Source organism: Euprymna scolopes, chromosome 35 (assembly GCF_053919585.1).
Source record: "Euprymna scolopes isolate OS-2025 chromosome 35, ASM5391958v1, whole genome shotgun sequence".
Lineage (NCBI taxonomy): Eukaryota > Metazoa > Mollusca > Cephalopoda > Sepiida > Sepiolidae > Euprymna > Euprymna scolopes.
The window spans coordinates 10,500,034-10,527,702 of NC_136516.1; the positions used below are offsets into that span (position 1 = coordinate 10,500,034).

Below are 27,669 nucleotides of genomic sequence, written 5' to 3' on the forward strand. Positions count from 1 at the left end.
AAACGTGTCAGTCTGTCCTCGTTTCCTTATAAAATTTGATTTTCTTAGCTTAAAAAAACAACTACTTGATTAATTTACGTGATTTTTGGAACATGACATTTTCTTTTCGCCACGGGTACGTACATCATAAAGATTTTCCTTTATTTTTGTTTTTTTAATATTGGGGAATTGTGGACAAGAACCGCAATTTTTTTATAAAGATGTACTTTTTCAATCGAGCAAGTGATTATCGTATAAATCTCTATCTGTACTTCCGCCGAACTTTGATGAACTTCGCCTGGAGTCACCGCAACGACTGGTATTGGAGCAGTTGCTGCCGTTGAAGTAAATTTCGTTGATGGGGCCGTCGCAAAAGAGCACTACGAACAGTTCGGTGGAGATGAGAAAACAGGAAATGATCTCGCCAAAACGAAGCAGGTTCTGAAGCCGAAGCCAGGGCCATGGGTCCGCTGGGTTCTCGCTGCTCAAAGGACCGAATTTACTGAATAGAGAATACAATTGGCTGAGGGAGACAGTCGTGCAAACCAACGCTGTGACACAGACGAGAAGAAATAGTCTCCATAGCCGGGACTCAGGGATAACTGAAAATAAATAAAAATAAAAATAAAATAAAAACATACTCCAAAAATATCGATGGGAGCCAAATTATATTATTTAATCATTTGAAGAGAGTAAAGTGTATATTTATTTATTTATTTATTTATTTGCGGATTTATCCTTGTCTTCATGGTTGTTGTTTCACCCAAAGTTTCGGCCAACTAATACTCTGGCCTTCTTCAGGTGATTAATCGTGATGGGATAGGGATGCTGAGTCTCTTAACTGTATCCTCAGTAATTATTGCCTTCTATAATTGTTGTTTTGGCCAACTGATCCTGTGGCCTGCTTTGGGTAGGTTTGAAACCGTTATCTTCAGGCAAGGCTCATCTGGGACCGTAAAGATTCAACGCCTCTATCCACTGCCCCACTATCCCGTCGCGGTGAACCACCTGAAGAAGACCAGAAGTATAGTTGGCCGAAACGTTGTGGAAAAAACAACTATGAAGATGAGGATAACAGTCCACAAATAAATAAATAAACCTAAAGAAGATCTGAGATTACTGCGATCGAAACGTTGTGCGAATAACAATTAAGATGGGAACAATAGTTCGATGAATCCAAATAATATGGAGTTAAATGTGTTCAATTTTACAAGAGGGACTAATGAATAACCTCATTCATTAGGGTTTGTCTTGGAGCATATTTCTATTCATAAATATTTAATCCAATATCGTGTACGTGCGTACGTGCGTGATTTGTAAAATTCAAAAAACAAAAAACAAAAAAAAAAACAACAACAACAACAACAACAACAACAACAACAAAAAACGATTAATTGATAATCTATTTAAAAAAATAGTGGTACATGTGCAGTTTACCGGCCATATTACCAGGTATTTTTTAGATGGGATTTTCAAGCTGATTCATCTTTTACGGTATCTTTCGTTTATTAAATTGTTAAGTGAAAGTACGGAATAGTAAAAAAGAAATCCTGTTCGTGTTAAGACTGGCTTTCTAAATAATAAGGTTATTATTTCAGCACGGCCCGTAAACTGCATGAGTACCGAAATATTGGTCGACTCACCATCTAAAAATGAGAGTTTTACACCTTTTTAAAACTTTTTTCGACGATTATCATAGATTACAGACTGAAGTATCATATTAACAGAAAAAAATATTGAAAAAAAAAAAAAAATTAATGACTTTTAAAAAGGGGGTTCACTTTCTTGTTATAACGTTCTACTTCATTGCTATCTGACTTGGGGTCCATTTCTTTACCGACGTGTCACGTGATTCTTAAAAGTTTTAATTTTGTTTTTGTTTTGTTTTTTTCAAAATTTTTTTCTGCTAATATGATACGTCTGTGACAATAGTTGAAACAAAAAAACTTTTAAAAAAGGTGGAAAACACGCATTTTAGGGAGTGAGCACTTTCGTACAGGCCCGCCTAAATATTTATTTAAAAAGGAAAACTAATAATAAATATGTTTCAAAATACTAATTTTAAAAAAAAAGGACAAAGAACGATCTGATAAGTTAGCTTTCAGTTTCTTGATACTTATAAATTAAATCAATTAATGGTTAGAAATGGAAACGTTCAAAAGACGGGTTTCGTCGTTCAATACGAGAGAAAACAAGTGAAGCATGCATGGTCTCCCGTGAGGGCACAGTGAATGAGGCATAAAAAATGACTAAGTTCAGCATTTACCCCCCCCCCTTTAGCCCCCAAAGTCCCCAGGGGACATCAAATCATGGTGAAAATGAACAAACGGTGCAGTTTTAGGTCTTAACATAAATAAATTTGAGTTCTGCACCATGCAAAAAAAGAAATGACTAAGTCCATCATTTGCCCCCGCCCCCACCCCATTAAGCCCCCAAAGTCCCCAAGGCCTTAACATATTTAAATTTGAGTTCTACACCATGCAAAAAAAGAAATGACTAAATCCATCATTTGCCCCTCCCCCCATTTAGCCCCCAAAGTCCCCAAGGCCTTAAAATATTTAAATTTGAGTTCTGCACCATGCAAAACTGCTAAATAGACATACACAGAAAATTTTTAACAAATATGGTAAAATATTCCCAAAAATCGAGTGTCTTTATTAGCCCTAAAAGAAGCCACTGGGACACATGCAAGAGTTATCGCGAAGTATAGGCAAACAAAATTATATAGAAATCAGTTAGTTACAACTTTTCAGAAAGTTTTATAAAAATCCAAGGCATAATAATAATAATAATAATAATAATAATAATTAGTTTAATAAGCACAAAAGTGTCGATTCTAGCCATTTTAACTCGAAAGGCTCTCCTAAGGGGGCAACCGGAGTGTTTCCCAAAAATCCATTTTCTTACTTTTTTACTCGTATCATCTGTTTGTGCAAAATTTCAAAAAATTCAAAGGCATAGTTATTGAGAAAAGTGCGGACAGACGAACGGACGAACAGACGAATGGACAAGGGTGAATTTACAGGTTCACCCTCCTTTTGTTGGGGGACCAAAACAAAACAACAACAACAACAACAACTTTCTTTTCTTACAATTATCTTTATGATTTATACGTGGAGTAAGAATTTCTTCCAATTTCAGTTTTTACATAAATATCGAACTCACCGGCCGTTTTCTTTCTTGGCCGCCGTGTCTACACATTACCGACTATTATCTTTGAGCTTTGATTCAAGCTAAAAAAATATATATTTTCTACTTGAGCGTTTGAAGGCTTAGAGCGCAGTTTTGGAAAATAGTTTGCCGTAAATTGATTGTTTGTAGACGTAGACAGTGGATTTCAGAATTTCGACATTTTTATTCTAGCGTCGGGTTTATGAATGTCAGGCGTGGACTGAGATGATCAATCTGGCAATTTTCTACACACCCCGACTGTAAGGATAGTGAGAGGTCTTCTCTCTTATCTGTGGTCTATGTACTTTCGTAGTACACGACAGTCAAGATTCCAACCTCGACAATCAGTCCGACAGAAACTGTGCCATTTCAATAGCCTTTTTTGCTGTCCGTCAGACTGATGCAAAATGTTCTGTGTAACTCTAGGAGATTCACCCTCCCAGGTCTTGCCTCCCAGCTTTCGGGAGAGCTGGTCCATCGCTTGTTGCCTGAGGCGTCCTCACTGGGGGATGCCGACATAATATTTTTTTTCAGTGTCGAATTGCTTCTTCTTTTGGAGCGCTGACTCATTTTTCCACCTTCCGACATTGTGTCACGTCCTCTCGCGGTGGGAGAAAGGTAAGTATCGGTCCTCTCTCTCATCTGCTCACGCTTAAAAATCGATTAAAAGAGAAAGAGGTCGTCTCTTCTCGTCCTAGTATTACGTGTCAGTTACGTGTTTTTCACATTTACTTGCCTCTCTACGAGGGCACAATTCGACACAACGTCGGTTTTTAACGTGAGAAAACTCCAGCTTCCTCAAAATGAACACTCTAGGTCGAAACATTTTTTTTCTTAAATGCCTTAGTCTAGAAGGATTTCTCGTTCACTGAGCGAGGATAGATTAACCCATGTGTAGCATCGGAACAGATACTACATTTTGCTCCTAATCAAAAGACAACTGAAGTCGTTTTACGTTCTTCTACACCTTATCTAATCAAAAGGCACCACAGACATTTTTTTTTTTTTTTGCAACACCATAAAAAATTCTAAGTACTGATAGAAAACCACAATTATTTTTACTCTATCAAAGAACGCTCCAGACTCCTCTTTTTACTTTCTGGTAATGAATTATTTCCGTTTTATTTGGAGTCTCCAGACTACTATTCTTATATTGGGTGTCATTTTCACAACGTTTCAATAGATGTAAGATTTACAACTGGAAGTAAAATAGGTTTAAGTCTCCTAAAATTCGTATCAGGAATGTCCGCAAGCACTCGAGGCGCAGTTGTCAGAGTACTAGGGAAATATTCAGTTGTAAAAGTGATATTCTACAGGAAGTTGAAGATCCAATTTTCAGTGTGGGCGATCGAAAAACACAATGTCGAATTACTTAGGACCTCTATCCAGTCATGGCTGATGGAACGAGAACATGCTACCCTTGTGAAGTAAATAAAAGGTTTTTTTTTCTGAAATTCCGTTCAGATTCTCGAGTTCGACAAAAACATTGCCGAGTTCAACAAGATACACTTGAAGAAGGTTGGAGGTTACATCGACCGAAACGGTGTGAAAATGACACCTAAGATGAGAACAGTAGTCCGACAAATTCAAATAATACGAATAACTAATCCTCATCTCAAAAATTCAGAAACATGAATTACTTCCCTTGGTTTATTTTTTGGGAGGTAGTTATTATTCTCGCGGCGAATCGATTCCTGTGTACAGCCTTGTCCAAAAGTTTTGTAAAACTAAAAAAAAAAATGTGATTATCGATAGCAAACTATAATTGTTTGCTCCATCATGTTAATATAATAATTACAACCTATTTCAAGTTTTAAAAAATATATATTTACATTTAGATTTTTAACAATGTTAATATTTAGGGTTTGTATTACTGTACACATAGATTCGAAAAAGTTGTCAAAAAACAAATATATAACAAATAAATGTTATCAAAGGCAAGATAAGTTACTTTTCTACCAAACTGGATATATTTTTTGTATTTTTATTCAATTTAACATGTTTATTCAGCTCGAAAAACATACAGTGTTTACCGATGTATTGGAACATTCAAGATGGCGTCTTATTCTCTTTTTAACACGGTAAGTGTGGGAAAAGATGTTATAAATAAAAAACCGGATAAAATACTGTTAAAAACTCGCTCAATATATATTACCGTGACATAGGTTGACATATATTCGGCGGGTTTTTAATAGTATTTTGTATAGTTTTTTTTTTTATTTATAACACCTTTTTCCAAACTTACGGTGTTAAAGAGGATGTGAGACGCCATCTTGAATTTTCGAATACATCGGTAAACACTGTATGGTTTTCGAGCTAAATAAACATGTTAAATTGAATAAAAACACGAAAAATATATCCAGTTTGGTAGAAAAGTAATTTATCTTGCCTTTGATAACATTTATTTGTTATATATTTGTTTTTTGACAACTTTTTCGAATCTATGTGTACAGTAATACAAACCCCATTTATTTGTTATATATTTGTTTTTTGACAACTTTTTCGAATCTATGTGTACAGTAATACAAACCCCATTTATTTGTTATATATTTGTTTTTTGACAACTTTTTCGAATCTATGTGTACAGTAATACAAACCCCATTTATTTGTTATATATTTGTTTTTTGACAACTTTTTCGAATCTATGTGTACAGTAATACAAACCCAATATTTATTGTGCCTTCGTTTATTCTTCAGTGCGAGTTGAATTTGTTTTTGGTATTGATTCAATTAATGTTTTTTTTTACCAGTAGATGGTAAGTAATTATAAAAAGGTATGCAAGTAACATTCCTTGTTCATTGATTTACTTTTGGATAAAATCACTCTGACGTCATGAAAGGAGGAACACCTTCCAAATATGTACAAGATCCGGAAGCTTGACAGTCAGGATAGAATATTTCCCCGACATGTCTTCTAACACGAATTCACCTACTTTCCAGTGATTATAGGAATATAATACAGCCGTTGACGTTGATAGAAGCAGAAAGCAGTTGCATAAATATATGCCAATTGACCAAGACGGCTGCGCGAAGTGACGCCACAACAGATATAAACGGACGCAGGTCTTCGGAGAAGTGGTGCTGTTCGGGAAAGAGATGTCCGAGATGTGACGAGAGAAACACGCATTCGAGACACGTAGGTGACGTTACAGCAAGGATGGAAAGTCACACGCCGGAGAAGGAGAAATGAACCGCTTAAATATTTAGAAAAATATGTTGTTGGAAATACCTGATATAAAGGCTTTTGTTAAAAACGAAAGTGAGTCGAGTTTTTTTTCCTTTCCTCTGTTTCCTTGTAACATAGTCTACAATGTGTTGGGGTTGTTAAAATGTAACGACACTATTAAAAAAGAGTGTACACTGTTATAGGAGTAACTGGACTTATGGAAAAGAATAAAAAAAAACTACCTGGCAAATATATCCGGTGAACTAAGTGCAAGTGTGATTCAAACAACTGAACTTAAAAGGAACGGTTGGGATCTCTAAAAGATTTATCAATCGGAATGTATGAAATAGCGGGTGAATATCTGTCATCCGATAAGATACCGTATCCTCAGTTTGAACAAAATGATTTAAAAAAATTTTTTTTAAGTAAAATAGCTAAAAGGTGATACATCAGAGAAAATTATTTAATTTTCGCCTTTCACAAACAAACTTTACGAGTCCGAGACAAATTTAATCGCTCTTGAACATTTTCCCGTGTCAAAAATGGATTTCTTGCAGGCTTCGTTGGCGTCAATCTTTTCGTCAACAACCGACGGTGTATTACGTAATCTGGGGCTCCCATACCACCACTGAACCACTCCTTCGGTTATTGTTGTGTACCAGCTTTCCGATTAGACAAAGAGAACCGCATTAGATGTCGAGCATCTTCCCCCCCCCCATATAAATAATATTTTCGGGTGGGTATGCTGATAACAAATATCAGTTAAATTTTGCAAATATTTCCCCCTCCAAAAATGGTGTTTATTCCGGAAGCTGTTCTTAAGATGAGGAGGTTGGGGTGATTATAAGGTGGACCTAATCTAAAAAAAAAAACAATTTGAAAAATACCAAGTTTTTTAAATGATTAAAATAATTTCTCACTTTTACAAACATTTTTACATGCGCGCATAAGCAACTATTTTTTTTATTAACTTTTTTTTTACTTTTTTATTTAAAAATTAGTAAATTTCAATGAATAGAATAATAAATCATTTATCATTAATATATGTTTTTAATTTTGTATTGAATGAAACTTTTTTTTCATTACAACAATAATGAACCAATTTAAATCTTTCGGCATGCGTTTAAGGGTTACGAAATTATCAATAAATCGTTTAGTTTCTAAGCCAACGTCAGTAAATAAAAAAATGTTATGTGCGCATGCATTAGACTTGACTAGGGGCGGGGCTAAGGGAGCGACCATTAAATGATTATTCTGGTCGCCATGGAACTCAACGCCCAATGAGTACATAAAGTGGCACTTATGCACTTATGTTATCGTGCTAGTTTTTAAAATAGTATTTACACGTTAAATTCAAATTTTACAATATCTTTTTCTTTTATTTTACAATATCTTTTTCTTTTATTAATTTGTTAGGTGAAAGTACGGTCGGTTTCTAATGTGTGGAAAATCTAGCTCCCGAAAAAAAAAAAAAGAAGGGTACTCTGGATAGTAACAAAAAATTAAAATTGACTCGAAAGATTTCTTCTCTACTGAACGAGGAAAAAAACGGTGAAGTGTAGTTCACCTTCTGTTTCTCTTCCCTCTCTCTTCCTCTCTTAATATCTCTCTCTATCCATCTCTCCCTTTCCCTCTCTCAATCTATCTTTCTCTCTATATCACCCTCCATCTCTCTTTGAGCCCCTTTCTCTCTCTAACACCCTCTATCTCTCTCTCCTTTTCTCTGTCTCGCCCTCTCTGTTTCTAACTCTCCCCCTCTCTCTGTCTATCTATCAATCTCTTTATCTCTCTATCTCCTTCTATTTCTCTATTTTCCTCTCACTTTCTCTTTTTTATCTATCTATCTTCCTCTATCTGTCCACCTCTAATCCCTCATCCTAAATTAATTACAGTGAATAAGGCATTGTCAAAACATGGATAAATCCTGTTTTAGTCACCTAATTTACTGACTGTGAGAATAGAAGTTATTTGGAAATTACTGCTACCTTGAACAGCACCAGAAGTAACTGGTAAAACCTTTCTAATTAAATTGATTTTGGCAGCCATTCGGTAACAAAATGACATAGTCTTAGTCCTTGCTGCATGAGGAATACCTGCGACCTTGCTGCCAAGTAGAAGAATTATTTATTCTACTTTGAAACATTCAATTCTTCAAAAAGTTCATGTCCCTCATCTCCAAAACATCCAATATGGGAAAAATATTGCAGAAATGCAAACTTATTGTTTAGGATGAATTCACAATGGTACGCAAAAAATTACTTGCGGCTCTTGGTCGATCCTTGCCAAATTTGCGTGGCAATGTCGGACCATTTGGGAATGCAGTAATATTGCTTGCAGGAGATTTCAGACAAATGTTACCTGCTATTCTTCAATCAACACCAGCAGATGAAATAAATGCTTGCCTCAAATACTCTACTTTTTTGTGCCATGTAAAGACATTAAACTTAACTAAAAATATGCATATCCAGTTGCAGACTGTTCGATCCGCACAGAAATTTTTGCATCACTTGTGGGAAATTGGGTACGGAAAAGTACCAGCTGATCAGAGATAAGCGCAAAATTCTTTGACTTTTAACTTCTGTAATTTTATTACATCAAAAGAAGAGTTAGTTTAACAGGTTTTTGCAGATATTTAAATTATAAGAATTCCACTTGACTGAGTGAATGAGCTATTCTTGCAGGTCAATACAAAGACGTCCATGAACTTAACGCTATTATTCAATGTAAAATTCCAAGTGAGGTAGTCAAATACAAATTCATCGACACTGTTGTGAAAGCAGATAAAGTGGTTAATTATCCAACAGCTATATTTGCCAGGGATTCCACCGCATGTATTGCAACTGAAATTTGGCGTACTAATTATCATGTTGTGAAATATAAACCAATCCAAGCTTTGCAAAGGTACGTGGCTTGCAGTAAAAAATTAACAAACAATATCATAGAAACAACAATCTTAACAGGACTTTTTGCAGATGAATATATCTTCATTCCATGCATTCCTATGATTCCACCGGGTACATCATTACACTTTAGGAAATTGCACTTTCCAATTTTATTGTCGTTTGCAATAACCATCAACAAAGCACAGGGAACAATCTTTACAATTGTGTGGCTTACAATTACACACTGTCTGTTTTTTCACATGGACAATTTATGTTACGCATTCAAGAGTCACCAAACCAGAAAATCTCTACATCAGCTAAGAAAAGGGAACAATAAAAACTGTGTACCCATACGAAATGGAAAATTAAACCTATAAGAAACATGCTTTTTCTCATTTTGGAACTTTTTCCATTGCGCCAATTTGAGCCACAGCAACGCGTGGCAGAGTACAGCTAGTATATATATATATATATATATATATATATATATATATATATATATATATATATATAGTACTTACCATTCTTGAGCGTCGTCATTGACCAGAAATTGTAGTAGAGTTTCAATCCCAAAAGAGCGTAACCAATACTGACTGTTAAACCCCAGATCGTTGAAATAAACTGACAGACGACGTATACGATCTTCGCCTCAGGCACGGACAACAGCACCACATCACCAAGCATGACCACTAGAAAATGGATCCCTGTGATCCCAACCAGCGACCTCCATCGTTGAGCAGCTTCGGGCAGGAGGGACGTTTTGGTCAGGTCGAGCATCGCCAGGAGGAGCACTGCGTAGCTGGCGGTCAGGCAAGGTGCGGCCACGGACCAAATGAAATGACTCACACCGTAGGTGGAGCGCTGCTTGTGGCCGTACGCATCAGCCAGAAGACAGGTGGCCCTGAGCAGGCTGAAAAGAAAGACCAGCGTGGTGAGGACCTCTGCGAAGAGTTCTCGTTTCTTGGGGCCTCCTTGGTAGTAGACGTAGCAACGGATGGTGGTGACGAGGAGAGCGGCAAATATGAAAAGGGCGCTGCAGATGTAGACGTGCACCGGCCACGTTGATTTCCACTGCAGAAAGGCTGAACTCCATTTTGGTTTCGGGATGATCCAGTCAATTATAGGAGACGATGGGGTTTCGACAGAAGCCGTTAGTGAAAGTGCCACGCTGTTTTTAACATCTCTGGCTATTCGTACGTAAGGTGTGCCTTCTTTTAAAGGAAGGTCATATAGTGTTTTTTCATTTGAAGTATGCGTTTGCTGTGACTTCAAATGATGACGTAATGTTGCACCGTGGCAAATGGTGACGAAAAGAGACAGATGGAATAAAATGATCAAATTCATCTTCATCTTCTTCTTTACTTCTTTTATTTTCTTTTTCTTCTTCCTTTTTCTTATTCCTTTTTCTTATTCCTTTTTCTGCCCTAGAAATAAACAAAAAAGTTTATTAATCTTTGATATAATAATTTGCTGCGCATTTTCTGTTCGTACGTATGTTATCACCTTTCACACATTTACTTGGCACTTGTGCAGTTTAAAAACCGTTTTATCGTCGGAATCATCTGGATGACTTACGGGAAACTTCCGATGCCGCCGAGCGAAAGTTTTGTGATTTTGTTTAATGCAAATAGTGGCCAATTTTTTCAATGAAAAAATATATTATTTCAGTCAATACGAAACCTATTCAATGAAAGATTAATTGAAAAATGAAAACAATTTTAATTAAAAATTAATTGAAAATATTAATTGAAAAATGAAAAGAATTCAATGAAAAATTAATTGAAAAATGAAAACAATTTTAATGAAAAATTATTGAAAATGAAAACAATATTCTTGAATAATTATTGGACAATTTTTCCGAAACTTTAAGAAAATTAAAATAAAAAAAACACTCATTGTAAGGTAAGTTTCCTGGATAAATATTTATTTTTTGAATAAGAATCAAATGATAGCAAATAATTTTTCAATGAGTTTTATATGATTTTCTGACGATTTTATTTTATTTTTTTGTTCAAATCTAAATAAATATTTAGATTTTTTAAAGTAATAAACCAATGATGTTTTATTCATGATTTTTTTTTTTTTTGTATTAGGATTAATGCGCTCAGCGTTTCGCCACCTTCTGGCGTTTTCCATAAGCCAGCTGGACAATTCCGAAGATAGCACAGTCTTTATATTGCCATCAAAACAGAACTTACTACGAGGTACCTTCAATAAGTTTCTAGACCTTTTTGCACAGGCATTTAAAATTGTCGCAAACTCTTGAAAATTCAGTATGTTATTTCTATACATCTTACGAGATGTCTGACCAATATTTATGATTTCAGGTTCAAATGAACAGCTACAGTAGAAATTTGAATACACCCTACTAAAGCTTGATTGTCACAGCCAGTGAATTTTTAAAAATGCAATCTGGGCGTAAGGACGCTTTAGAAATTATATTATATGCAATAAAATTCTGTTTTAAACTTGGAAAAAGAAAAATCGATGATTATTCCATAAGCTCAAGGAAAATCCTAGAGACAATTGAGGAGATGAAAGAAATTTTGACGAGGATCATTGACACGTTCACACAAGAGGACTTCTATTGGGCCTTCCAGAAGTTGTTGGAACAGTACAACACAACAAATGCATTGCAACTGGAGGAGGTTACTTCGAAGGGAATTAGAGTTTCCTATGTGTACTATCATTAAAAGTTACTATACGAAAAAAAGTCTGGAAACTTATTGAAAACACCTCGTAAGTACTCGAAAATGTACTGGTATTTCTAAGGGTGTTGTGTATCAATAACGCCCTTATTATTGTGCTGCTGGGCAGAGCAGAGAGAAAAAGGAGGAAGAAGGAGGGCGTTCTTAGTTTTACATTTTATATACTCGGTCACGTGATTGAGAGCTGGCTTGTGATTGGACAAGCCAGGGAGAAAATGGATTTCAGATCTCGAGCCGCGAGAATTAGCTCCTGCTGTGATTGTAGTAAGTTTCGGCTGTTACATTTCTGTTTTAAAACAAAATTAAATAACTAAAAAACAAGAATTAAAGGAATCGGTTTTGGCATCGAAAATTAGGCACAAATATTTCCGATTCTGATTTGGCGACACATCGTGGTGCACCGGGAGTAAGCTTCAATGCATTACCACAGTGACTTAATTGACAAAAGAACCCAATGTTGATTTTATATTTAGTTTAAACGAAAAAGTCAAGTATCATGGTGCAGTTGTTCTTTAAACAGAAGCATCCATTTCGAACGCGCCCCTATTATTTTAGACCTACTGTTAATTTTATTTACAAATGTGATGTTAGGCTGTGTAAGGCGTTAACTTTGGTCAAAATCGTCTTGTTTTATCGGATTTTTTTTCGATTATCGATACTTATTGAAGAAATTCCGATACAAAACCTCTCTAAGAACACTGCCAGGCATATAAAGTACCTTCGTGTTAAATTTCATAAAAATCGGCCCAACCGTTTCGAAGTCCAAAGGGAACAAACTCTCTCTCTCTCTCTCTCTCTCTCCCTCTCTCTCTCTCTCTCTCTCTCTCTCTCTCTCTCTCTCTCTCTCTCTCTGACACACACATACAAACACACGCACGCACGCACCACACACACGCACGCACACACACGCACACACACATATACTAATCTTAGTATAATCCAAGAAATCCCCCTCCTCCTCCTCCTCCTCCTCACATAAACGTCGGATGTATTTCTTTAGCCAAGTTTAATAATGACATGCTTATTATTAAGGATTGTACACGCTACATTGTGAATTGGTCCCAATTCTCATTGGTTAATGGTCGCTAAGCAACCACTGCCTTGGCTAAGCTGTATGCGCGCATGCGTCAGATACTCAAGACTTGAGAATGCAACAGATTTACTTTGAACGATTCGAACGAAAACCTCATCATCTAATGCCGGAATCTCATTAGTAGGAATTATCGACGAAGGTTTATAAACTTTCTAGGGCAATTATAAGATATTGTTGTCTTAAGAAGAGATCAAGCCAGTTTATACTGTGTTGCGTTTAGTGGAGACTAGCATGGTTATCCGGCGTTGTCCGGGTGATATGACATGAATAAAATAGAATCGTTAAAAAGTAGGCACCGCCAAAACTGGGGGGGGGGGCAGGTCAGTACTTTTTGACGGACCGTCTTTTTAAAAATCTACCAAAAATCAGGTAATTATCCGATCAATACGAAATTTTCAGCGATTATTAGGAGAAGAATGAACTTTATGACAGTGTACTTATTTTTCATAAACGATATTTATATATATATATATATTTTGCTTACAAAACTCCCCTTGTTTTGAAGTGGGAACAAATATGCTTAAAATAATCATCTGAAACTGAACAAAACATATTGTGTTGTTGTAAGGGACAGAATTATAGATTAAAAAAAAAATTGTTTGCATACCTTATTTTGACGTCTGAATATCAGAACTTCGATTGTGTTTAATTATCCCGCTTTTGAGTTTTGAAGTGTGAAATTCGGTGAATATGTTAAGTAAAATAATTAATTTAAGTTAAGCAAAACAAAAAAAAATTTTTTTTAATATTTATACGAAAAAAGCCATTTTTAAATTTTTGATAAATAAATTAACAATTTTTTTTTTAGCGAGCCGAATAATGCATGACCATTATTAAACAGGGCATGCTTTGAATAATCGATACAAAAAAAAATTCGATAAATGTTGTGCCCTTTGTGTTAAAAATAGCATCATTTTTTTCGATCCCGTTTGAAAACGTTTGCCGCCTTTCGACTACGGTGGACCAAACGCGCTGAAATAATTTTTTTTTATTCTGCTTTAAATTGCCCCCCCCCATTTTGGGGAGTCTGGCCCCCACACACATACACATTAAAAACCAAACTCATACAAATGGTCACCCATCTGGTACTGGCCAGCCTCAGCTTAATAATACATTGAAATTTTCGTCACTAAAAAATAAGTTTTTTTGGCCTGTTTGGTCTTCCATAGTTTTCTTCTTATAAATCGCAAACGTAAACAGAGTCGATCTCGACTCTACATGGACGCGAAATATCTGGTTACCTATATGAATAAGTGGAATTATTTGAAATTCAGGTACTTATATTATAATATTTTCGCATATTCTCTTAGAAAATCATCCTAAATCTTAGTTGGACAATAAATAAATAAATAAATTATTTCAAAAACCTTTTTTTTTCTTTAAATATTTAAGTACGTTTTTTGTGCAAGACAAAAAATGTCAATTGTTAACTTTTTGTGAAAATTTAACATTTAAAATTTAATTAAAAATAGTAGAAAAAGTTTTACATTATTCTGTTTTCTATATGAAAAAATTCAGGGTTTTATCTTTCTGGAAAAAAAAAAAGTTACTCAGAAATAATGGATTTTAATAAATGTAATTTAGTTTTAAAAAACAACAACAACTTGATTTTGCGACCATTTTTGGCGGTGCCTATTAAAAAGTGTGTAATATAAGTGCGTGCAAAATGAATGCCGATGCTCAAAATGTATAAACATTTGGACCCCTTTACTTAAAAATTTACCAAAAATCAGAAAATTAACCAATTTTGATGAAATTTTCAGTATTTATCAAATAATAATCACGGAATGTATTGAAACTATTATTTTATTTTTAATTTAAATCTTAGTGGAAATGTATTATTTTGCTTAAACAAAAAAGTAGATTCACTAAAGTTATAGTTTTCTGTAGTAAAAAAAAATGCATGAATTTATTTTATTTTTTTAATTATTTATATTAATAAAAAAATATCGTAACTTATAACAATTAAAAAAATAATAATTTTTACAGGAACATTACGAAAAAAGACCCTAAAATCTGTATTAAAAATTCGATACAACTCGAAGAATAATTAATTTCTAGAACTAATGATATTTTCATTGAATTAAGCATTGTTTATTTATTATTTTCACAAAAAAAATAATAATTACAAAAATATTTCTATATTTTTAAAAATACGTTTCGCATTATTTTGTATGTAAGATTCTAATCTATACTTTGCCTAAATGAATATGAAAATTTCGGCGTAACATATTTTTTATATAATCTTAATATATATATATATATATATATATATATATATATATATATATATTCTTTTAATTTAAAAGCAGGAACATAGAAAAATAATTAAATTAAAAAATGGTAAAAATAATACAAACGTTCACGATAGGAATGTACTAATGCAGGGCTGGAGGGGGGGGGGAGAAAGAAAACCAGCCCCCCTACCTCCTTTAAACTACCTGATGTCATTTTCAGACAGCTTTTCGACTGTCTGATGTTTGTACTTCCGTATAATACTTTTTTGTTGTGATTCGGGACTCTCGCTTTTTTACAAACAAGGTGTTTTATTATTATTATTATTATTATTATTATTATTTAATTCAATATCTGAAAACTTTACGTTACTACTTATCTTTGAAATAGACACAGAAAACTAATATTTATCTTTCAAAAGATTTTTTACAATGAATTTATTTAACTTAGATTTCAATATATTTTTTTTTTTGTGATTCCAATAATTTTATTTTTATTTTTTCTTGATTTCAATAATTTTATTTTTGTATCTTGATTTCAATAACTTTATTTTTGTATTTTGATTTCAATAATTTTATTAATATACTTTCAGAGACATATTTATTAAAAAAAAAAAGCAACTTTTATTTTTAAAATTAAAAAAATCTTTTATTTTTATAATTTTATAAACTTATATTTCTTATCAAATTTCAATTAAAATAAAAAAAAATTGTATTTTTTAAATTTTGTTATTAAAAGCGCAAATAAAAACTAATCGTTATTTTAATCTGCATTATTTTGTTAATTTTTATTGTATACTTTTCAATAATGTCTTTTACCTATATTTTATTTCAATAAATCGCTTCACAAAAGAAATACTAAAGAACAATAAAAGTGGAGGAACTGATTTGCCTCGTCGCCGTTTCCGGTAGCGCTCCGCAGAAAATTAGGATGTACGTTAGCTGACTATAACAGAGCTATCCTCTTCAATAAATAAATACTACCTAAGTTCCACCATTATCGATCATAACGGTATATTCTTATCGGCCCCTGACACTCATTAACCTTTATCCTCTAGTGGCTTGCAGACCCTGATAAGCGCTGTTCCTTCTAGTAAAACAAATTTCTTAATTTCTGCATGTCTGTAAAGTCACAGAAGCAGGGGCCCGGAAGGATATTCCAAAGTGCAGCAGTCTGAGATGAAAAGGTTATTCGAGTAGAGGGCTTTACGACATCTAGGAATCTCTATGGTGTAGGGGTGGGATTTTGCTGCTTCTTGGTTTGTCGAGGGTATTGTCGTCGAGGGGGTACTAGTGCTTTGAGTTCGTCAGAGCACTTGCCATTAATAAAACATGCACAAGAGCCCACGTTTCGGCGATGGGACAGAGGTTAGAATTTAGTTGATAGTTCAGGGCCTATTAGGTTGGGAACTTTTTTTTTAGCTCTGTCTAGGAACGAGAGCACCAGTTAAGATGCGGAAACAATACTCCATGCATGTGCGAACCGTGGCCTGATAGATATATGCAGTATACTCTCAGGTGTGACTAGCCTTTTATCACACGGTAGAGAGAACCCACCTTCCTCGCAGCAGCCTTGGCAAATTTCGCAATGCATTTGTACCAGTTCATGTTGTCTGTGAATGTTAACCCTAGAAACTTGAGGGAAGTACTTTCAGGTAGCGTATCATTAGCCATGGCAGTCAGGGGTTGAGAAGGTTTCTTGTAATTATTAAAGGAAATAAGTTTACTCTTAGCAGCATTGAACATTACTAATCAGTTACAGCCCCATTCCACTCTAGACTGGAGGTTTACCTCTAGAGTTTTGCAATTTCCTTAGATATGTGTTTATTAGTTTTACCTTTGCAGAAAAAGGACCCCAAACGTTGTCTGTTGACAGCTGTCTTCCGGCCGGTTGATCACCTGCTAAAGCTCTGTTTCGAGGTGCAAACTATCGCAGACGTCTACAAACTCGTCAACTGCCGCAAACTAACTCTGACTCCTAAATCTAAAAAAGCTGCACTTTGGATTGGAAACAAGTTACCTCTTGCTAGAATGATGTATTCCTTACTGACCGAGGACAGACAGGATGAAGTGTAGTATCAAAACAGGTACTAAACTTTGATCTTAGCCAAAAAAAAAACATAGAAACATCTAAATATGCATAACTTCTAAGAATTGCTTTTTATAGTGATGATTTAGTTGTTATGTTTTACGGCATATCAACCCTTAGGAAAATTTTTAAGCTTCAAGTTTTGAAATATTTATTCATTATGTTTGGTTTGGCTGTTTTAGTTTACTACATATGAACCTATTTTGGATTATTTTTTGCCGAATCCTGTCATTTTGGTAAAACGATTTTATGCTTCAAGTTCTTTATATCTTCAAATATCTATTCATGATGTTTGGTTTAGTTGATTTTTTTTTGGGGGGGAGGGGGGAATTTTGTTTTTGTTTTTTACTTTGCAGAACATGATTGAGTTTTGCGAAGGGAAACGGAAAAAGAAACAATAACATCAATTTTTGGTGTGCTACAGGTCAAGAAGCCAGTATCTTCAGACAGCCTAATCTGATGACAGCATGTAAAAAGAGATAGGGTTAAATTCATTCCAAACAATTATAATAAAATTATAATAAAATTATAATGAAATTATAATAAAATAAAATAAAAAACGAAACAGAAAGCTGTTTGGATTTTTAGTCGACTAAAGACGCAAATAAATGTAATAAATGTAAACATGGGCATCAATCAATCGCGTGGAATCGGCCTCCAGCTATGAGTGTATTCTGCTCTTTTTCCGAAGAATGCTGTTATTCACATTCATGTTTACCAACTCGAACAGAATTTCTTCCATAGAAATTTGTTCAAGAGTAGTTTTTTTCTTTTTTTTCTTTTCTTTCTTTTTTTTTTTTTTTTTTTGAATGCAAATACCACAGAAAATCTTTTTTCATCGTTATATAAAAAAAAGACGTCGACTTGTTTTTTTCATTTCCAACAACCAGGGAACATTTTAGCTAAAAGTAGAAATATTTTAAGAAGCTGTTTCAAACCTCCCGGATAAAACACACACACACATACACACGCGCGCGCACACACACACACACACACACACACACACACACACACACACACACACACATACACACACACACACACAAACAAAAAATAAAAACACAAAAACAAAAACAAACAATAGTCGCAGAAATATTCGGCCCTTGTTAACATTAATTTAAATTACAAGGTGTTATAATAAAAATACTCATACTAAAGCTCTCTATCGTTGTCTTTCTTTCTTTCTCTCTCTCTCCCCCCCTCTCTCTGTCCCACCTCCTTCTCTATTTCTCTCTCCTCCTCTATCTCTTTCTGCAAAGCCCTATGTAACTAAACAAATATAAATGGCGGCCAATGTTTATATAAAAAGATTGGAGATATGATTTACAAACGCAGACCCCATGGCCTGGGGTGTGTGTAGAACTTTCGAATATCAACCTAGATGGTTATAGGTTTGGTTCCCAGTTTGGGAGGATGTGTATTACTAATACACTGTATTGGTCTAGCCGCACTGAAGATCTATAATACAACGAAATATCTGTCGGTGTATGACTATATATATATATATGTGTGTGTGTGTGTGTGTGTGTGTGTGTGTGTGTGTGTGTGTGTGTGTGTGTGTGTGTGATTATTGTGAAACAGCGAAACAGTACTGTATGTGGATGACTATAATGTTCCCTATCTTGGGTTGAGCATTTCGGGAAGTGATATACAAACTGCCATTAGCGTATTAAGCTATGCCTTAAACAAATCGAACGGGGGAATTTGGACGATGTCAAAACATCGTTAATTCATTACCCATACAGCATCAGCGGTATAGCGCAATGGTGAGAAGCCTTGACTGTCATTTGGGCGGTCAGGTTTCGATCCTTGCTTGAGGCAGTTGCCTGTTTAGCCGCACTGATGAGCTTTGAAACAGCGAAACAGAACTGTATATGGATGACTATATTTTGGAGGTATAGAATTTTATGACAGCTACATAAAGACCAAATGTATTTAACACTAGTAGGACACGTTAACCGGCGTTGCCCGGTGGAATCATGACAGATCCAGAAAAAATCCTTCAAGGACCTCCCTCGAAGACAAATTAAACTACGGTTGTTGTTTGTGACCACTGCCGTCCCTGGAAAATAGCGGACATTGGCCAGAAGGAAATAATCTGTCTTTCACTATCGGGCATTGTTTTCCAGTGGCAGCTCGTGGAAGCCATTGTCTACGATTGTCAGCATTGTCGATTACTGGCGATTAGTGTTGGTTTGGGGCGATAATCTGCAGGTACTGGCTTATTCTAAAGAAATACTCATTAGTACTGTAGATTGAGCGAAAACAGAAACAAACCGAGAGCTCTTTTTAGTATCCTCGCTGTTCCCTTAAGTGCAATTGTCTGGATCTCTTTTGCAGTATCTTTCAAGTCGACCATCGTTTTTCTTCTCGGTAGACTGCACGCATTAAGTACTAAAAACATCTCCTTTCGCTTATATATCTCAAATCGTAATGTAAAACGTTTCTAGAATTGTTTAAGTTAAAAAGCGAGTGCAGCTTGCTAAAAATGGAGAAGCCAGGACTAAACATGGAGACACAAAAATTGTTATGGTGCTTGTCCATCGGATCCGATAATGACGTCTGCGTTCTGCATCTCATGTTATATTATAAACCCTTTTTAAGAATTCAAAACACAACAACCACTGATGTAAGCAACAGTTCGTTTTTTATTTCTCCTGTTGTTCTTGCTTATGGTAGATAGAGAGAGAGAGTGAGGGCGCGACAGAGAGAATTATCGTGGCGTCCACTCGGTTGACAATCAAATCTCCAACTGCAATCTTTTTCCTTCTGTCACTTTTTCCTGTCAATCTTTTCAAAACATCCACATAACCAGATTCCTTTCTGTTACATTTTTCATAACAATAACAAGGTTTGTTTATATTTGTGAGAAATATTGAAACAATTCCCGTTTAGCTTGTCAATTTCTGACATTTCATCCGCAGGCGCGTGCCACATTTTTATTCATGAACATACATATATGTATATACACCTATATACATATATATACTAGCATGTCAACCCGGCTTAGACCGGGTCATTCGTGTAACACTCAGAGGTGGCTCTGCAGCCCATAATCTTGAACAGTAGAGACACCTGGAGTCAATTGTTGTGATCACAGTTGAGGCTGCTCTGCAGTGTCTCTCTCTTTCAAAGTTGGCAGCAGCTCTGTAAACTGAGCCTGGCCATTTTGGTCAGTTCATGATATATTCCTCCAGGTCTTTCGGTTTGATGTGGCAGGTTTGTGCTTTAACGCGAACTCACTATCCGTTTGTTTGTAAAAAAAAACTAGCAGTTCGAGCACTGTAAAGCGATGAAAAAGTGCTTCTTTATTAGGCACTTGATTGGAGCCTTGAGGGTAGAGCTGCCGACTGTCAACTCAATGGTTGTAGGTTCGATCTGCGGATGGGGAAAGGTGCTTGTCTAGCCGCACTGATGAGTTGTGATACAACAAAACAGTACTGTATGCGGATGACAATATATATATATATATATATATATATATATATATATATATATATATAAAGTGTGTTAGTCTTAATATATTTCAACTATATTTCACCTGTTTTGTACCAATCCATTTAATTTATGAAGCTCGATGTAATTACAGAGCATATAATAAATAAATATTTAAAATTTTAAGATGTTGACCATCTTACCGTTTATTCCTTGAAAACACCTGTCTCGTAGCGCAAAATCATCTCTTTAATTAAATCAATGAATTTATTTCGCCCTGAACTCATTAGAAGAAAAAGCACTGATCAGTTTTAAAAGAAAATAAAGCGATGATTACAGAATCTGAAAATTGAGAGGAAAGTTTCGATTAACCTTTTCTTTTGTTATTACGTCATCTTTGTATTTTCATTCATTCATATATATATATATATATATATATATATATATATATATATATATATATATGTGTGTGTGTATATATATAATGAAATAAAATTTACAATTAAGTTTACCAAAATGATCCAAGATGGTAAAACTAAAGTATATTATAAATATTGGAGAGTTAATATTTATAAAGTAATCTCAACCAGATGTAAAAGCTTTATTAACTACGTTTTCTTAAGTAGTTGTTCTTATATATATATATGTGTGTGTGTGTGTGTGTGTGTGTGTGTGTGTGTGTGTGTGTGTGTGTGTGTGTGTGTGTGCTACCAAAGGTACTTAAGCTTCTATGCATTTTTATTCTTATAAAATTTAAATGCTGATTAACATGTCGCAGACTAGATCTTTAATCTTATTATTACTATTATTATTAATTATATTATTAATATTTGATTTTTCTTTTCATATTAGTATACATAGTAATTGCATTGTACCTACATTTTGTTATTGGGGATTAGTGGTATTTTCCACTGGGACGCCATGTATTTTACAGCTGTCCTGTTTACAATAATCCGACTCTGTTTATTTTTTATGCTCGTTGATTTCGCATTTGTAGCTACTTTATTACCCTAACTTTTCTAGGGTTCATTTCTGGAGGTTGAACACCAGCCTACGACGTCAAAAGTGGCTTTGTAACTCGGTTCGAATCCTCCAACTGGCAGTACTCCTACACAGAAGAGTGCGTAAATTCGAAACACGTTTAACTGTAAACTTAAAAAATAATTATTTATATTCATTTAATGATGTGTACATAAAGTCAACTATTCCCGTAAGACTCCCGTCACTGCAGGGAAAATAACAGAGCACTTCGTATTAAATTCTATTCTGCTAAGCAATCAGCCAAAGTCCTCGAGCATGTTTCTAGAAATTCTGAATTCAATATTTATTATAATTAATCCGCCCCTTCATACTCTCTCAAACAAACTTTTCAAAGAGTAGGTAGCATCAACTTTCACTCGCAACAAGTTTTCTACTAAAACCACCACAAGAATCACCGTGTTCAAATTTTCAATGTATAAAAAGTACAGAAACGTCGATTTATCCAGATTAATTACGAAACGTATTTAAATATCAGTACGAAATAACGAAAAAAAAAAGCATAAATGTTCGATGCTATTATTTGTCAGAGGATAAGATACTTCATTTTCTAATATAATCAGTTGTTTTCTTTTTTAATTAACTCTATTATCTGTGAAATATCCCGTAATCGAAACAATTCAAACATTGTCTTTGTGAAGACAGATTTTACGTAACACGAATAAATACATTCTGACATAGTTATATGGATTAAGTCAGAAAGAGTGGCAACCTTGGTTGAAGTGAGTGTCTGAACAGAACTGAAAGAGAGAAGCAAACCAAATAACAAGGTCTCATGTATGGTATGTGTTACAAAGGGAAATAACCGAAAAGAAAAGAGTTATCTCCCCTGGATCGGCAGGGGGAAGACTTTTCAAGATGGCTGACACAGCATTTCACATAATCTGTTGCTCCAATGTTTTACTATTTTTCTGTTTAAATAAATACATAATTTGGTGCCAAAACGATGTATTCTTGTAATTCCCACATTTAACAACCACTTATATTCCGTGACGACATAACAATATGAAAAAAATTTGGAATCTTAAAGAGATATCAATCATACCATTTATTATAGGTGCCACAGTGCTTATGAAGAAGAACCAGAAGTCCTACCTAACTAATATTCCTGGGAAACCAAGTGCAAAAGAGATCCAGACAATTGCACTTAAGGGAACAGCGAGGATACTAAAAAGAGCTCTCGGTTTGTTTCAATAAAAAGCAGGGAATGTTAGCAGCTGGTTTGGCTGCCCCATACCCAGCGTTACAATCTTCAAAGGAAGAAAAGAAATTTAAAATATTAGAAATTATCCTTTTGTTTGGATAAAATTTATAAACTTATTTATTCTATTAATTAGTTGAAATTTTTCTTTGTTATAAAATCGTCATAATACCAGTTGGCGATTAAAACATTTCATTACCGTTCAATTTTCATGCAGTTATCAAATAAGTCGGTTCGTTTTGGTTTTGTAAAGCGAAAACGCTCATATTTTTTTAATGACAGTCATTCAAAATTATTTTTGTAAAAGGATACTTCTTCAGTTGACGGACCGTGCAATAATAACGTTATTAGATAACCGTTCTTAACACAGGGATGGTGAGCTTTAGGTATGATTTTGTATTTTCGCCTAACAATTTCTTTTTTTATTTATACAAAAGAGTCACCACCTATCAAGATCCGGAGGCCACTCGAGGATAAGGGTTAATGAGTGTACGGTAATCAATGGGACAATATCGCAGTAGTGGAAATTTAGTAAATTGGATTACTTAAGGGGGTGGCTCATCAAGAATTTGTTTATGTTGGACTTGAAGACGACCATATTATAGTCAGCTGGAAAGCAGGGAAACAGAAGAGAGTTCCACAGACGTGCAGTTCTATGAAAGAAACTTTGTTCATGGAATCTACGTTTAGGTTTAGGCACAGATAAAGAGTGGGGGATATTATTCATAGTGGTTTCAGCAGGACCAGTGTTTTTCTTGAAAGTTGGACAAGAAGGGGACCATAGATTGGAGCTCAGACGAGCATTTGCCATGGAAATAATGATAGAATTTTTGGTCATACATGAAACAAAAATATACCTTCTTGGTCTTAAAGGTACTACAGTGTTAACATATAGAATAGCAGGACCTGTGGACATTCCACATCGGTATCTTTCAGGTGTAATAAACTGCTGCTGGGCATTTTGTGGACATTCAGCATTAATGGAGACCCCGCGATATTAATGTAGCCCTTTTGTCAAAACTCTAATCTGGCTAATATGGTGTCAGAATATATCTGGTTATTAAGGTTTAAATTCAATATCCTTATAGGAGTATATGATATATTTCCATTGTATGGACACCCAGCGCGAATGGCAACCCCACGATATTATTATACCGTCTTTAAATAAATCAGATACTACCTTTGTATCCTAGCCAGAAGACCAAAACGTTTGATTTTTTTTTAGTTTCACATACGACTTAAAAGCAACATCATGTTTATTTTTATTTTTTTACATTGCATCTTTAGTGATCGGGAGATCCTATTTATTAAAAAGGAGGATGGAAGGTGATAACATACTATCAACATTAAATTAGCGTATCTGTATACTATAATTATTACTAATGATTTGATGTTTGTAGTACGTTGTCACCTTATAATCTGGAAACCGTGACACACGTACGTACGTACAAGGTAATACCGTATTAATATATAGACGATACATAAACATTGTTAAAATAAATAAGCAGCTCAACATTTACTACTCTAGAAAATATGTATGGCAAACAACTCTAAAATTTCTAGTATAAAAAGATATATCAATATATTCGCTAGCAATTAAAACACTTCATCAACATTACGTATAATACATACGGTAATTTGCATATCATATACGGTATAATTCACGTTGATACACCGTTTCCCGTTAGGTCATCGAAGTTAAGCAACGTTGAGCCTGGTCAGTACTAAAATAAATGACCATTTGAGTATTCTAGGTGCTGTACGGGCTCTCTGCTTATCTCGACATTGTTTCCAGTCGTCCAACATTTCTTCTTGCCACTGAGCTCAAACAGTGCCGATTCAGGGGAGATGCAGTTGGGGGTTGCGCGACCCTCGCTGCACAATGAAACACGCTGCGACTCTTACAGAGGATATCCATTGTCTCTTGAGACTGAACGGAGTATCAGTATCATTCATTTTTCACGTCAGTATCACTTGTACGGAATTTCAAACGGAACTTTTTATTTAATTCCTGGAGGTAGCATGTTCCTGTTCCGTCAGCCATGACCAGGTAGAAGTTTTAAGTAATTCGCAATTCCGTTGACCACACTGAATATTGAACCTTCAATGTCTGTGCTCAAATCTACCGCCCCCTTCACCAAACTTTCATGAGAAACAGCCGTGTAACTGAAGCCACTATCAATAATTTATCCCACTCTTTCCACTACTATGGTTGGTTGTTGGTTTTATTTTACAGCATATCAACCCTTTTCAGGTTATTTAATTTTTATTTTTAAGAATATTTTTTTAATAGAATATATTTGTTGTTTTCAAGTCGGTTTCTCTTTAACCCATAGTTGGGACTCTAACAGGTACTACCACTCCGAGTTAGAGTGGACCTGGGAGCAATGGCAATTAAAGGGTGGCTCCAAGTAGTTTTAAGTAATTCGCAATTCCGTTGACCACACTGAATATTGAACCTTCAATCCTCAGAAGCGTGTCACTTAGAACTAAATTATGTTTAGCACTTTATCCGTTGCGCCATGTAAGGTTGCAGTTACAAATAAATAAATAAATAAATAAATAAAAATCCGGGTCATTTATTACTGTTACTCTCCCGTCTCGACACCATTTAAAAGTCTCTCGCTGGCACATGTCAATTTAACCAGGTGTTTCTTTTTCTCCCGACTGCATGCTCGCCACAGCTGACCGATTTTCGTCTTCATTTTACACGTCCATCCCCTTCGAGGCCGACTTTGTTTCTCCTCGACCACGCGGTGTCCTTTTTTTCTTTTTCTTCAGTTGCTGCTGATATTTTTATATGCAGTCATTTGCTCTCTGTTACAACCAGAGGTCCTTGCTTAAGACATTTACTTGGTCTTCAGTGATAGAACGAGAGCACGCTGCCTTAAATAAAAGGACCCCATTCAAAATTGCGTACAGATTCACGAATTCGACTGAAAGATTCCCGAGTTTAACAAGATACACCTGAAGAAGATCGGAGGTTACGTCAGCTGAAACTTTGTGAGAATAGCACTCAAGGTAATAACAGTAGTCTTAAAAGATGGATTAACAAAAGAAACGTTTGGTTTTATTTACACAAAAAGAGAAAGGGAAATTATTGACAGTGGTTGTAGCTAAAGGAGTCTTCCATCTCCAAAGGTCTATGGAAGTTTCTAAGTGATTAACTAGAAGTGTTTTAAATAATTTGCGTCTCATATTTCTCGGATATAAAAAAAATAAGAGCATGGAATGGGAAAAAATCCAATAAACTTAAGAGTAGAACGTAAGAGACGTGTGCATGAAGTGGATTCAAGGACAGAAGTTTCATATGACACGTAGCTAGGTTGGAAGTAGTGTTGGGACGATTAATCGGAATGAGAAAAATCGGAACATTTGAAATTGGAAAGATTGGATCATAAATGAATTTTAGGAGTCCGATGCATCCAAATAGGATGAATAACCAAACCATTGGAGTTCAGTCGAGCACCTGCCATAAAAATAACAATAGAGCAGAGAAAGACTAGAAACGGTTCTTCTATGCGAGTGACATCTCCCACTAGATTTCAAAGTCGATTTTAAAGGCGTGCATCCTAACAACAAACCATTAATAACCGTCACCGACAAGAAATTTAATTTTTATACGTCAGTATGTCGCCATGCTTTTAAATACAGCAGAAACACCACATCAGGAAAGATGGCTGACGGAACGAGAGCATGCTACCCCCGTGAAGTCAATAAAGAGTTCTGTTCGAAATTCCGTCCAAATTCTCGAGTTCGAGAGAAACATCCCCGAGTTGGGCAAAATACACCTGAAGAAGGTCGGAGGTTACATCGACAGAAATGTTGTGAAAATTACACTCAAGATGAGAACAGTAGTCCGATGAATCCAAATAACACGAATAACCAATACTCATCTAAAAAATTCAGAAAAGGAATAATGTTATCATACATAACAATCAATTTTACATTCTTAGGGATTGTTACCTCGACCCCTAACCCCTCAAAATCAATAGAGAATTCCTGTAATGACCTGGTCCCTGTTGATTGCAGTATAGTGCTGATTCTGTGCAGTTCTTGGAGGTCCACCTTCCCATACGTTGCCTTCTCTTTCTTTCAGAAGGGCATTAGTTTATTGCTAGTCGCCTGAGGAATGCCATCGGGGCTACCCAGGCACATTTTGCAGGTCAGAGGTCCTCCCTTCTTCGGGGGCGCCGATTTCTCAATCCCACTTTTCCGAACTTTTGTGTCGCAGTTCATGCAGTGGGAGAGAATTAAATAATTCAATGGAAAACTTATGAATACAATACTTTAATAATAATAAAAAAAAAACAATTTCTTTTATAAAACCCATCGATTTATCTGTTCCATCTCCGAAGACATATGGAAGTTTCTAAGTGATTAACTGGAAGTGTTTTAAATAAGTTGCGTTTCATGTTCCCCGGATATAAAAAAAAATGGCGGACCGTTTGGTCTATTTTGAAAACGACCATTGTGAAGGACTAAAATCCGAACGAAATCTTTTGCTCACAGAGTTATTGATTAAAAATATGGATTTTCGTTATCGATCAGATCTGATCTTCGATTTAAGGTCTGAAAAGCAATCTTTTAACTTTGGTGGTAGCCAATCGACGTTACGAAATGCGTTAAGATATTGACGAACGAGAACGAAGAACCCGTTTTCGCAGAGTAAT

General features: G+C 35.2%; 1 protein-coding gene across 2 annotated transcripts in view; it reads right to left on the minus strand.

The window, feature by feature from the left end:
• Positions 1–206: 206 nt before the first annotated feature.
• The window catches only part of LOC145259678 (uncharacterized), a 33,914-nt gene continuing 6,451 nt past the window's right edge, over positions 207–27,669 (minus strand). Inside the window, exons 2-3 of one of the 2 annotated variants that reach the window (XM_080117341.1) lie at positions 9,720–10,622; positions 207–581 (exon numbers count right to left, since the gene is read on the minus strand). In XM_080117341.1, the coding sequence (XP_079973467.1) occupies positions 211–581; positions 9,720–10,548 (1,200 nt within the window). In that variant the 5' untranslated portion in view covers positions 10,549–10,622 and the 3' untranslated portion in view covers positions 207–210. The remainder of the gene's footprint in view (positions 582–9,719; positions 10,623–27,669) is intronic. The other variant, XM_080117342.1, reaches the window with a different exon arrangement.